The sequence below is a fragment of the Setaria italica genome, chromosome VI (genome assembly GCF_000263155.2).
Source record: "Setaria italica strain Yugu1 chromosome VI, Setaria_italica_v2.0, whole genome shotgun sequence".
Classification (NCBI taxonomy): Eukaryota; Viridiplantae; Streptophyta; class Magnoliopsida; order Poales; family Poaceae; genus Setaria; species Setaria italica.
The window spans coordinates 27,248,357-27,259,943 of NC_028455.1; the positions used below are offsets into that span (position 1 = coordinate 27,248,357).

The 11,587-nt window shown below is 51.3% G+C and overlaps 2 protein-coding genes across 3 annotated transcripts; one reads left to right on the forward strand and one right to left on the reverse strand.

Annotated features, from left to right (window-relative positions):
* The first annotated feature begins 276 nt into the window (after nucleotides 1-276).
* LOC101786097 (DNA repair protein RAD4) lies at nucleotides 277-6,389 on the forward strand. 2 transcript variants are annotated; one of them, XM_022827817.1, is made up of 13 exons: nucleotides 277-513; nucleotides 621-727; nucleotides 1,341-1,637; nucleotides 2,154-2,246; nucleotides 2,417-2,512; nucleotides 2,621-2,722; nucleotides 2,851-2,900; nucleotides 3,388-4,116; nucleotides 4,495-4,660; nucleotides 4,770-4,964; nucleotides 5,038-5,187; nucleotides 5,284-5,493; nucleotides 5,815-6,389. In XM_022827817.1, the coding sequence occupies exons 1-13, from the start codon at nucleotides 456-458 to the stop codon at nucleotides 6,178-6,180; spliced, it is 2,619 nt and encodes an 872-aa protein (XP_022683552.1). In that variant the 5' UTR covers nucleotides 277-455; the 3' UTR covers nucleotides 6,181-6,389. The 2 variants fall into 2 exon arrangements, with proteins under 2 accessions (XP_022683552.1, XP_004973475.1); XM_004973418.3 differs by having other exon boundaries at nucleotides 648-727.
* A 382-nt stretch (nucleotides 6,390-6,771) lies between these two features.
* Nucleotides 6,772-10,582, reverse strand: LOC101786501 (probable inactive receptor kinase RLK902). Its single transcript, XM_004973419.3, has 3 exons — nucleotides 10,532-10,582; nucleotides 7,506-8,916; nucleotides 6,772-7,430 (listed from the first exon to the last, which is right to left on the reverse strand). The coding sequence occupies exons 1-3, from the start codon at nucleotides 10,580-10,582 to the stop codon at nucleotides 6,772-6,774; spliced, it is 2,121 nt and encodes a 706-aa protein (XP_004973476.2).
* Between the last annotated feature and the right edge of the window lie 1,005 nt (nucleotides 10,583-11,587).

The following is an 11,587-nucleotide window of genomic DNA, read 5'->3' on the forward strand; positions in this document are numbered from 1 at the left end:
AAGCTTCTTCGTATACTTGTACACGGGTCCACACGTCAGAGATACGTAGCGGGTTTGCGGGTTCATGGGCACGGTAAAGGTTTTTTCGTGCCTATATTTTTGCCCGTGGGTTCACATATTAGAACACATATCAGGTGCGCGGGTAATTTGTGCCCGTCGGCGTGGCAGCGCCTGTGCCCGTGCGCCTTGCGGCCTGCCAGGTTACACCGCCAGCCGGGTCCCACCCACCCCGTTGAGCGCGACCTGCCTCGCGGCGCGGCGCGCGAAACCCCCCACCCATCTCACTCGCCACCAGCCGCGGCGCCGTCCCGTCGCTCCCCTCCCCTCTCCGAAACCTAACGACGGTCGGCGGCCGCGCCCCGGCGCCTCACCTTTCCTTCCACAGCTTTTGTCCCCCTTCACGTTTCCTCCCCTCCGAGAATCGCAGCAAGGCGACGAGCTCCAATCGACCGCAAATGCGGCGGACCAGGAGCCAGTCCGCGAGCGAGGCGAAACCGGCGCTGCCCTCTGCCGGTTCGTGCCCCCCCCGAACCCCTGCCTCCCCGAGCTCAGAGTCCGCGGCCCACGCCCCCTGGTCCCTCTATCCGTTCTTCAGCTGCTGTGTGTTTTGCCCATTCCAGATGAGCGAGTGCTCTGTTGCTCTGCAGGGCCGGGCACGGAGGCCGCAACCGCCGGGGCGGGTCGCCGGAGGGCTTCGCCGGCAGCGAAAGGGAAATCTCCCGCCAAGGTGAGGCTTTTCTTTGGTGCCCCAATGCGTCTGCGTGCTAGTATTACCTTGCACGTCTGTGCGCATCGATATGGGAAGGTTTTTTTTTTTTTTTTTTGAGAAGATCGATATGGGAAGTTAATCAGGCATTTGGGGCCCGGGAGTACAGAAGATTAGGAGACCGAGTGTTCACGGGGACATTTTCAAGCTGATATAATGTGGATTGGCTTTCTCCTTTGGCTTGGATCAATTTATTGTGTTGATGGGGATATTATCAAACTGCTGTAATGTGGATTTGGGTTTCTCCATGGCTTGAATCGATTGTTTAGGGAGGGGCACGCATTCAGCGCCTTCAGCTCAAATGAAGCAGAGCAAATTTTTACTCTTTCAAGTGTACGGTTCTGCTGCGCTAGGTGATACATTGTGGTCCAGACATCCAACTGTATCATCCTAAAGGAAACTATAGTACTCTACAGCTGTTCTGGACGTATTGTGTAAAAGTTAATAAACTCATGCTACCGTTGTTCAGAATTAGGATAGAAAGTGTCACCTTTGGGTATGAAGATTAGTCGTGTAAGTGTAAAGAAAGCTTAAATGTTCAACGGTTAGATATACTTACATCGGCTCTCTTTAGGTGGAAACAGGATCACCACTTGGGAATACACGGAAAAAGGGCAGAGCCAAGGCAGAACCAAAGGATAATGCCAGCATGGAGAGGTGCAGTGGAGGGAGCCGCGGAAAGAACAATTTGGAGGAACAGATGGAGGCTGTTCGTGACAATGATGCTGTTGACATGGACTGGGAAGAGGGGCATGTAGAACAAAATGAGTATTCCCATGACCTTGGAGAGACTGTCACTGTTGAGTTTGCTGATGATGTACCTTCTTCCACTAGCAAGAAGACTGTTCGGAGGGCTACTGCTGAAGAGAAGGTAATTCCTTCATGACTGTTAGAAATTGCTAGTCAAGGTATCCAGAATGGATAGACACATGAACATGTCCTCTAATCTTTAACCAGTTGCCACAACTTTATGTCAATCAAACTCTTATTGCCAATCTGGCCTTAATACTTGCACTCTGGATTGCCAGGCACCAACTTGTGTGATGAGCAAAATTTATTATCTGCAGTCTAGCTACAGGCAAGCCTTTAACTATATCTAGGGAACATTATTTCACGCAATACCACTCTTTGCGTTGGAATTTAGGAATCCACACTAGTAATGACATCTTCTATCATGTTATCTATAGACAAATCAATAGAAAGCCTCTGTGATGCACACGCACTAGAGATAAACAGACATTAAATAATCTTTCCTTCTCTGGTAGGTTGGATCTTGTGTTCAAACTATCTATTATTTTCTAGCGGACTCCCATTTCTTCTCCTAGTAAGCATCTATTTGATGTGGCACAGTTTATAGCCTGCTACTTTTATTTTCTGATTTACTCAGGAGTTGGCTGAACTTGTGCACAAGGTCCATTTGCTCTGCCTAATAGCAAGGGGTAGGGTGGTTGACAAGGCTTGCAATGATCCTCTTATTCAGGTGCGTTACAGTGGTATATATCATCCCCATCTCTTTGTAATATGTTTATCATATATACACCATCCCATGTTCCAAAACAATGAAACTAAATGTAAATTTAAGGAAGTACTATATCTGTGGGTGCCTTTGAAGCTAAATCGTACCTTTGTTGTTTCTAATGTTATTTGCAGGCCTCGATTCTCTCTCTTGTACCGAACCATGTATTATGGAGTTTTACTGATGTTACAAACCTGAGAGCTGTTAATCTACGAAATCTTGTGAGCTGGGTAAGACACTTCTCTACTCATTTTTTGTTCACCTAAATAATTGGTGTTCATGAAATGTTTCTTTTTTTAAATGTTGGTCTTTTTAAGTTGCCTGTATTGTACTTGCAGTTCCATCGTACTTTTTGTGTAACCGCACAATCCACTGACAGGGGATCTTTTGTATCAAATTTGGCTTTCACTATTCAAGATCGTGTAGGCACTGCAGAAGAGGTATTGAATATTATCCCTTTACTGAAGAAATCAGCTGGCCTATGTTATCCATCTTTTCTTTCATATTGTATATGAAGCCGCAATAATCTCTTTTTGTAAAGCTGTCACATAAATGGTCTGCTATGCAGGTTTGTGCACTTTCAGTGGCATTGTTCAGGGCACTTAACTTAACAGCAAGGTATGTATTTTGCTGAATAGATGTGCTTGAGTTTAGGCATATATTAAATGTTTGCAAATGGGAGTAATACATCATTTTGCTTCCTTATTAGTTCGTATCGAATGCTGCTTGCTTTGGTGTGCCATGCAGATGCACAATGAAATTAGACAATATCCATGATATGTATAATTAGTTTTTTTACACTGAAGACTGGATTTGCTAATCTATTTGAGGAAAAGGAAATGGTGGGGCAAAGAGTAAATGGATTTAGGTGGCAATCACAAAATTAGGATCAATAGTCACCCAAGATATTTATACATGTTATAGTTTCTCTTCCACCCCCATCAAAATAATCTTGCAGATCAAGCAATCATCACTTGCTATGCCATGTGTCTTATGAAGTAACATGGTTGTGTCCCTAGGAAAATGGTTTTTGCTACAGACCTATAGTGTGCTATGTTTCTGTTTGAAATCATTGAACCATCCATAAACATACATGCCCTTGTAGGTTTGTTACGAATCTGGATGTTGCTGGACTAAAGCCTGATACTAAAGTGATGGGAACACTCAATCAAGATGCATCTAGGCTTTGTACAAGGTCACTACCGTATAGTTCTCCAGCTGCTGATGGTAATGTGGTTAGTTCTCCTGCTCTACTGAAAGATAATACTCAAGATAGTGTCAACATGAATCAACAAAGAGGAGGTCCTGGAAAATCAAAGCAGACCTCTTCCTGCAAGAGAAGTTTATCTAAAACTTTGTCAAGCATAAAAGCAGATAATGAAAGTAGTTGTATATCAGCCAGCAGCCAACTTCCATCCACTTCTGGTAATGCTGAAGTGCCAAAACGAAAAGGGGATGTGGAATTCGAGTTGCAACTGGAAATGGCTCTTTCAGCCACAGCTGCTGAAACCCAAAATAATAATCAAGCTACCCACATGAGTCAGTCAATTAGTAGCTTACAAGATTCTACCCCACCAATGAAGAAATTGCGTCAAAATACAGAAGCTACATCCACCTCCAGTGCAGTTTGGTCAAGAAGTGCTGGAGCTCCATTATATTGGGCTGAGGTATACTGCAGTGGGCAGGCGTCAACTGGAAGATGGGTGCATGCTGATGTTGTGAATGATCTCCTTGATGCTGAACGAAAAGTAGAAGCTTCTTCAGCTGTTTGCAAGAAGCCTTTAAGATATGCTGTTGCTTTTGCTGGAAATGGAGCCAAGGATGTAACAAGAAGGTTTGCCTTTTGCACAATTCCTAGCCATGTGCTTCCGACAATGACATACTAGTGTTACACCATCTTATGCTGCTTATTAGCCAAATCAATCACAGAAAAACTACGTATGGGTTAAAAGTAAAAATACTGTTGTCATGATTAATGAATATTTTTCCCCAATGCACACTTCTTCTAAGTAACAAGTATCATTATTTTATTAATTGAATGACCTGGAGCACTGGATTATTTTATAGAACATCAAAAGTACCAAGTATCAATAGTTTTTTGCTTTGTCCAGCTGAACTTACATTTAAGTATCACTACAAAATGTGAGGCTCCTTTCTTGGTTTGGAACTTCTTGAAAAAGTGGTTTCTCTATTGTCTTCCACATGTTTCCAGGTATTGCTTGCAATGGCACAGAATTGCACAGGGGAGAGTGAATCCGGAGTGGTGGGAGGATGTTTTGGCACCACTAAAGCAGATGGAACTGACAGCAACGAACAATTCTGAAGACATGGAACTTCAAACCAGAGCCCTAACAGAACCGCTTCCTACCAGTCAACAGGTACATCCCGTGCAGGATTTAGGACAAATTAGTCTAATTTCTTGTTGTCCCGTCTGCTTCTGGCAAAATTTCTTATTGGTTGGCTTTAATGATTTATGCAATTATTTAGGCCTACAAAGACCATCATCTATATGCTCTTGAGAAGTGGCTTCACAAGAACCAAATTCTTCACCCCAAAGGTCCAGTTCTTGGCTTCTGCAAAGGGCATCCTGTTTATCCAAGATCCTGTGTTCAAACACTGCAATCAAGACATGGATGGTTGCGGGAGGGCCTTCAAATCCGAGAAAATGAGTTGCCTGCAAAGGTTCATAACAGAAGCACTGATTTTTAGTTTTCTTAGTTTTGAACTTCTGATACTGATGTAATGCTTCCATTAGGTTGTTACACGTCCAAAGAGGGCTTTCAATGCTCAGTCAGTTGAATCAAGTGCTAATGAAGATGCTCTTAAGCCAAACTTGGAACTATACGGTGAATGGCAACTGGAACCGCTGCAACTTCCTCATGCTGTAGACGGCATTGTGCCAAAGGTACTATTAACTCACTTTTAGTATAGCTCACCATTCATAACCTTCAGTCCTTGTTTTCTTGTGTTCCATGCTGATTGATGTTAAAATGTCACCAAGAATGAACGAGGCCAAGTTGACGTATGGTCAGAGAAGTGCCTTCCACCTGGTACAGTACACTTGAGGTTACCAAGATTATTCCAGGTTGCAAAGAGACTTGGCATTGATTATGCTCCTGCCATGGTTGGATTTGATTATCGAAGTGGTCGGTGCCTTCCAGTTTTCGATGGAATTGTTGTCTGTACCGAATTTAAGCATGCTATCCTGGAGGTATGTTGCGGCATACCAATTATTTTTGGAATATTTGAACCTTTGATCCTTTTTTACCGTGATTTACCTGATATGTCAAATGATTTAGTGATGCTGTCTTATTAGGAGGTGAAGTTATTTCAGTTACAGAGACTGATAAATTATTGTGACTGTAAATATGAAGCCTGGTAATTTAGGAGATCCTTGTGATACGTGCACATTTCTGAAAACGGCTTGTATAAATACATGTATTTTTTGTCCAAAGTAAGCTAAAAGTGTATCTTTTCCAGCACCAATCATATAAAATTGATGCGATGCTTATGCATTCATACCTCCTACTAGGCATATGCAGAAGAAGAGGAGAAGAGACGAGCTGAGGAGAGGAAGCAGGAGGAAGCTCAGGCACTCTCCAGATGGTATCAGCTGCTCTGCTCCATTGTAACAACACAGAGATTGAAGGAGTCATACAAAACACCTTCACACGGGCTTGGTCACGAAGGGCCGCCCAGAAATGATAATAATATCCAGAAAAACAGTTACAGCAGTCGACGCTCAGAAAGAGAGCCTAGTTCAAGCAAACTGCAGACAGATCAAGACCATGAGCATGTGCACGAGTATCCGGAGGAAGACCAGAGCTTCGACGAGGAGACCTTTGTGCGGACGAAACGCTGCCCATGTGGTTTTTCAATCCAAGTAGAGGAGCTGTAGCTTGAGTACTAGAAACAGACCAGGTTCTAACTGTTTGTAACATATGGTCCATTTGAAAGCTGGAACCCAGTACATTCAGCTAGGTTAACATTAGTAGTGTTGTATCTGAATACAATGCTGATCGTGGTGCGCTTATTATTTTACATAGTACTCCCTCCGATCTAAAATGTAAGATATTTAAGTTTTTGTCTTAAGTAAAACTTATCAAATTTTGACAAAGTTTATAAAAAATACTAACATCTATAATACCAAACAAATATTATATAAAGCTATATTTCATGGTGAAGTTAATGAAATTGATTTGATGTTTTAGTTTGACTTAGGTCAAAACTAAAATATCATGCATTTTGAAATTAGCTTTAGGGAGCACTTCAGCTCTCAAACTTATTGAATTTCGAATGAGCAACTTTATTGCATTTGAGTAATGCTTAATGAAATAGAGGAAAGGAATGTCACAAGAAACAGTTGTGCATGAACTTATGCCACTGCAGAATCCGCAGCCAAAAAACATGGAACATGAACAAATAAAGTCTAAGCAGAGATGGCTTCGCTTCAAATGAAAAGTAGCTTGGGACGATGCCGGGTGATTGGTCACGCCGACACGCTCCGGCTGCCGTCGGTGCTGCTGAAGTCGGCTTTCCGGCACGCGTTCTCGACGATGCTCTCGATCCTCGCCTCCACCTCCGCCATGGACAGGCGCCGGTCGGGATGTTGCTCCGTGCAGTCCATGCCGAGCTGCAGCAGCCGCAGCATCTCCTCCTCCACGCGCGGCTCGTTGGCGATGGCGGCGTCGAACACCTCCGACGTCCACTCCTCCTGCACCACCGACCGCACCCACCGCGGCAGGTCCACGCCGCCGTTTCTGCCGCCGCCGGCGAGTATGGGTGCAGCGGCGCGCCCGGGGGCGCGGCCGCTCAGCAGCTCCAGCACCACCACTCCGAAGCTGTACACGTCCGCGCTCTGCGCCGGCGCGGCGCGCGCGCCGGCCAGCAGCACCTCCGGGGCGTGGTACCCAGCGTCCCGGCGTGGCTGCTCCGCGGCGGCGGCGCCCGCGAGCTGCGCAACGCCGTAGTCGGAGACGTAGGCGCCGTCGCGCGCGGCGGTGACGACGATGTTGGACGACTTGATGCTGCCGTGCGCCGACTCGGCCCCGCCGCCGCGGTGGATGAACGCTACGCCGCGCGCCGCCGCCAGCGCGATGCGCGCCCGCGCCGTGAAGTCCAGCCGCGCCCGGCCCTCCGCGCCGCCGTCTGCGAGGCAACAATAGCAATCTGAACACGCCTGTCTAACTAGGTGGCATGGGAAGTTGATGGCCGGTAACGAACCGTGGAGCAGGGCGGCGAGGCTGCCGGCGCCGACGAAGTCGTAGACGAGGAGCTTCTCCTCCTTGCCGTAGAAGTAGGCGCGGAGGCGGGGCAGGTTGTCGTGGCGGAGGGCGCCGATCGTCGCCGCCTTGTCCTGGAACTCGCGCTCGGAGAGGCGCACCTCGCGGAGGCGCTTGACGGCGAGGACGGGCTCGCCGCCGTCGAGCGTGGCGCGGTACGTGGTGCCGAAGGCGCCCTTGCCGAGCACCTCGGCCGACGCCCGCAGCAGCGTCTCCAGGTCGTACGGCCTCTCCGGCGCGCTCCCCAGGAACACCAGCTTCTTGCCCTCGCCGACCATTGCCGGCGCGAGCGGCGGGGCGTGCGACTGCTTCACGGCGGCGTCCCTGTCCGTCCTCGCCACTGTCACCGTTATAGGCGCGGTGCCCGCGTGCACGTTGGCGGCGGCGGCGGCACCCGCGGGCCTCCCGGCCGGCGCCCGACGCCGGCGGAGGAAGGCGACGAGCCCCATGACGAGCAGGAGGAGGAGCGCGGCGCCGACGGTGATGCCGACGATCGCCCAACGGGATAGTTTCCTCTTCCTGTCACCCGACGGCGGTGGCGCGCACGCGGAGAGGGGGCCGTCACAGAGCCCCGTGCCGAGGAACGCGGTCGCCGGCATCCTGGCGAGCGACGCCGGCACGGGGCCGGCGAGCCGCGCGTTGAACGACACGTTGAACCGCGAGAGACCGGGGAGGTATAGCCCCGCAGGGAGCTCGCCGGCGAGGTCGTTGCCCTCGAGGAAGAGCGTGCCCAGCTGGTTGAGCCGGTTGAACTCCTGCGATACGCCGCCGGTGAGTCCGTTCAGGGCGAGGTCGACGTGCTTGAGCACCGCCAGCGAGAAGAGGCCCTCCGGCACGGTGCCGGCGAAGCGGTTGTTCCTCAGGGACAGCACCCTCAGCTCGCCGCAGCTGCCGACGTCGGCGGGGATCTGCCCCGAGATGGCGTTGTGCCGGAGCGACAGCTTCCGTAGCGCGGTGAGGTTCCCGACCGTGCCGGGCGGGATCGTCCCGGAGAGCCGCTTCCCGGGGAGCCGGAGCTCCACGACACGGTCCCCGCCCTGGGAGTGGGCGGCGCACGCGACGCCGCGCCACCCGCACGGCGACGCCGCCGCGGGGTCCCACGGGAGGAGGCGGCCGCGGTCCAGCGCGTCCCGCAGCGCCAGCAGCGCCGTGCGGTCCCTCGCCAGGTCCTGCGCCACGCAGCGCCCAGGCACCGCGGCGGCGAGCAGCGCGGCCACCACCACGAGCGTGACCGCCGCCGCGCGGGCACCGCCGATCGACCGCCGCTGACGCGCCATTGCCGGCGCCGCTGCAAGGTCCGCGGCTTCCAGGCTAGGGACTGGGAACTTAGAATCCACGATGCTAAAGCTAAACTAATTAAGCACACGGCAACAATGAGAGGGCGGACGGAGCTTTGGAGGCAGCCTCGCGTTCATCGACAGCGGCGGAGGAATCGGTGGCGGGGAGGTTTAAGCATGGCGGGAAATGACAGAAGCCTTTTATAGTCCTCTGGTTGTCATCATTCAGCAAATCGAGCCGTTGGATTTATCTCTGCGTGTGAGAGATGAAGCTGATGAGCTCGTCCAGCTGCGCCGATGCAGATCAGCGGCACAGCTCGGATTAACACTGCTAGTTAACTCGATTACAAAAACTAAAGCACGGTGGCCATGGAGGGCAGATTAGGAGTACTGTAGTATATAGTATAATGTGGTGCTGCCAGAACTGGCAACTCTGGATGTAGTGACACTCCTAATCGAGGTTCCTCGAGCTCGACGTGGATCGGGGTGAACGAGAGTGATGAGACGAGGTGAAAGAACTGAGGTGTGGCGTTTTGGATGGGAGCGGGCCGGCGCGGCGGCGAGGAACGCGCCGACGGGGGAGGCCTTGCTTTCTCCTCCTGGTCCTCTAGGTTGGTGCTGTTGTGATCCCGCTACATGCTCATCTCTTTTCTCTGTTTCATGCTGCGCACGCAAGCATCCCACAGCATGAATATTTCTGTGGGAAATTGTATCCATACTCTTTAAATTATTTATTTAGGTTCGAAACGTCCGAATTGCATGAAAAAAAATAATGAAACTAGCTTTTGTGCTACTCCCTCTCCGACTTTAAACGTAAGTCTTTAGTCTTCTCGGCTACTTTTCTCAAAATGTACAAACTTGATATTGTACATTCACACATTGACACCGCGTATATTGACGGGCTTAGGAAATAGGATAGTCCACCTGTTTCTCTGAAAGGAAACAAAGACAAATTAGTAGCTTTCACACATCCTTATGCTGGAGCGGGCTCAATTTCAGTGGACCGATGGAACATGCATACAGGCCCATTAATGAATTCAATGGGAGACTAGAAAACTTGATGATGGAGCTCACGGACTTCATTCGTTCTTGGCCCATAATCAACTGAAATGTTATTCTTTTTCTGAACTTGGAATGCTTTTATTTTTTTATTAGTAGAAGTAGTAGCTAAGAAACGGTAAAATGTTTAACCCTTGCATTGTGTAATAATATTTTTATAGTTTGTTCAATCAAATTTTTTACTAATTATTTGTATGAGAGCATCGTGAGGATTCGGCAAGCGGAAACTGCACTATGTCACTAAGCGCTTCGCAAAGGAATAGTACGAAGAACATAGGGATTTAGATAGATTCAGACTGTTGGGAGGTGTAACACCCTATATCTTGGGGAATTATATTGCTCTGTTAGCCTTGATAGGAGACAAACAGTACAGTGCCAGCTTAGACAGAGTTTATGGGAAGGAAAGCAATTATTCAGCGGTGAAAGAGAGCTGCCCCCGCGTCGCTCCCCCCGCGAGCGACACAGGCGGCGCCCGAGCCGCCGCTGCCAGCCCCCCTCCACCGCCTCTCGTCCTCACCTCGCCGCCACCGGAGGGGGCTGCCGGAAGCCCGTCTGGCTCTCGAGGACGGCGGCGGCGGGGCAGACCGGCCAGTTTCGGGTTTCGTGCGTCGGGTAGGGCGGTGCAAAAGACCTTGGCCGGCGGCACGCCGGAGCGGCGGCGGCCCGGATCTGACCCTGCCATGGGCGGATCAGGCCTCCCTGCACTCGGATCCACCGCCCACGACCCACCTCGGTAAGTGGCCGTGTGAAGGTGGCGACGGCCCGATTGAAGATGGTGGGAGCTCCTGTCAATGATGGCGTGGCGGCGGGATGGCGGCCGCCCTGGGAGCGGTGCTGCGGATGGCGGCAGTGATGGTGGGATGACGGCCGCCATGGGCATGGTGCTACGGCAGAGGATGAAGACAGTGGGTGGGGTGCGTGCTGGGTATGGCGGTGCTGCGACAGGCTACGACGCGACTCACGGAGGCCGGCTGCGCAGGGGAAGGAAGGGACCGGCCAGCGATGGCGGACGGAGGGCAGCCGGTTCGGCGTGTGGCTGCGTGATAGCGGCCAAGTAGGAAGAGCGACAAGCCGGGACATGACAACTTCTGTGACTTCAATGGTGGCGGCGTGGTGCCGTGGTCGGGGTGGCCTGTGCAAGGTGTGCCAGCAACACCATGGAGGCACGGGAAGGACACCTGGCACATGGGCGTGCTGGCAGCACCCAGGTGGGGCTGCGGGCGTTGTCGGACCACCTCTCCTAGGTTTGAGGAGTTGCGGAGGCGGCGTCAGGAGAGGAAGGCAGTTGAGCTTTGGTTGGGGCTCGCGCGATGTGGAGGAGGCTGCAAGGTGTGGGGGCTCCAGTGTGCTGCGTGGAGACGCGACGGCGAGAAAGAGAAGGTGGAGGCACAGCGGCGTGATGTGTGGATGTGCGGCGGCGACGCTACCCCAGATGGGCTGTCTGACTGTGGTTGGGAATGCCGAACCGTGAACATGCAGTGAGGGTTGGGATGCTCCGGGTGAAAGCCCTCGCCGGCGTTTGCTAGTGGAGATGACGGCGGCGCCCTAGGGCGTCGTTCTCCCCATTGGGGGCATCATGTCTGAGCTACAACCCTGCTGCATGGGATCCTCTGGGTGGAAACCCCATCCAGACCCTGGACGAGCGACAGCGGCGCCATTGGCGTCGTGCCCTCCTAGGAGGCGTCGT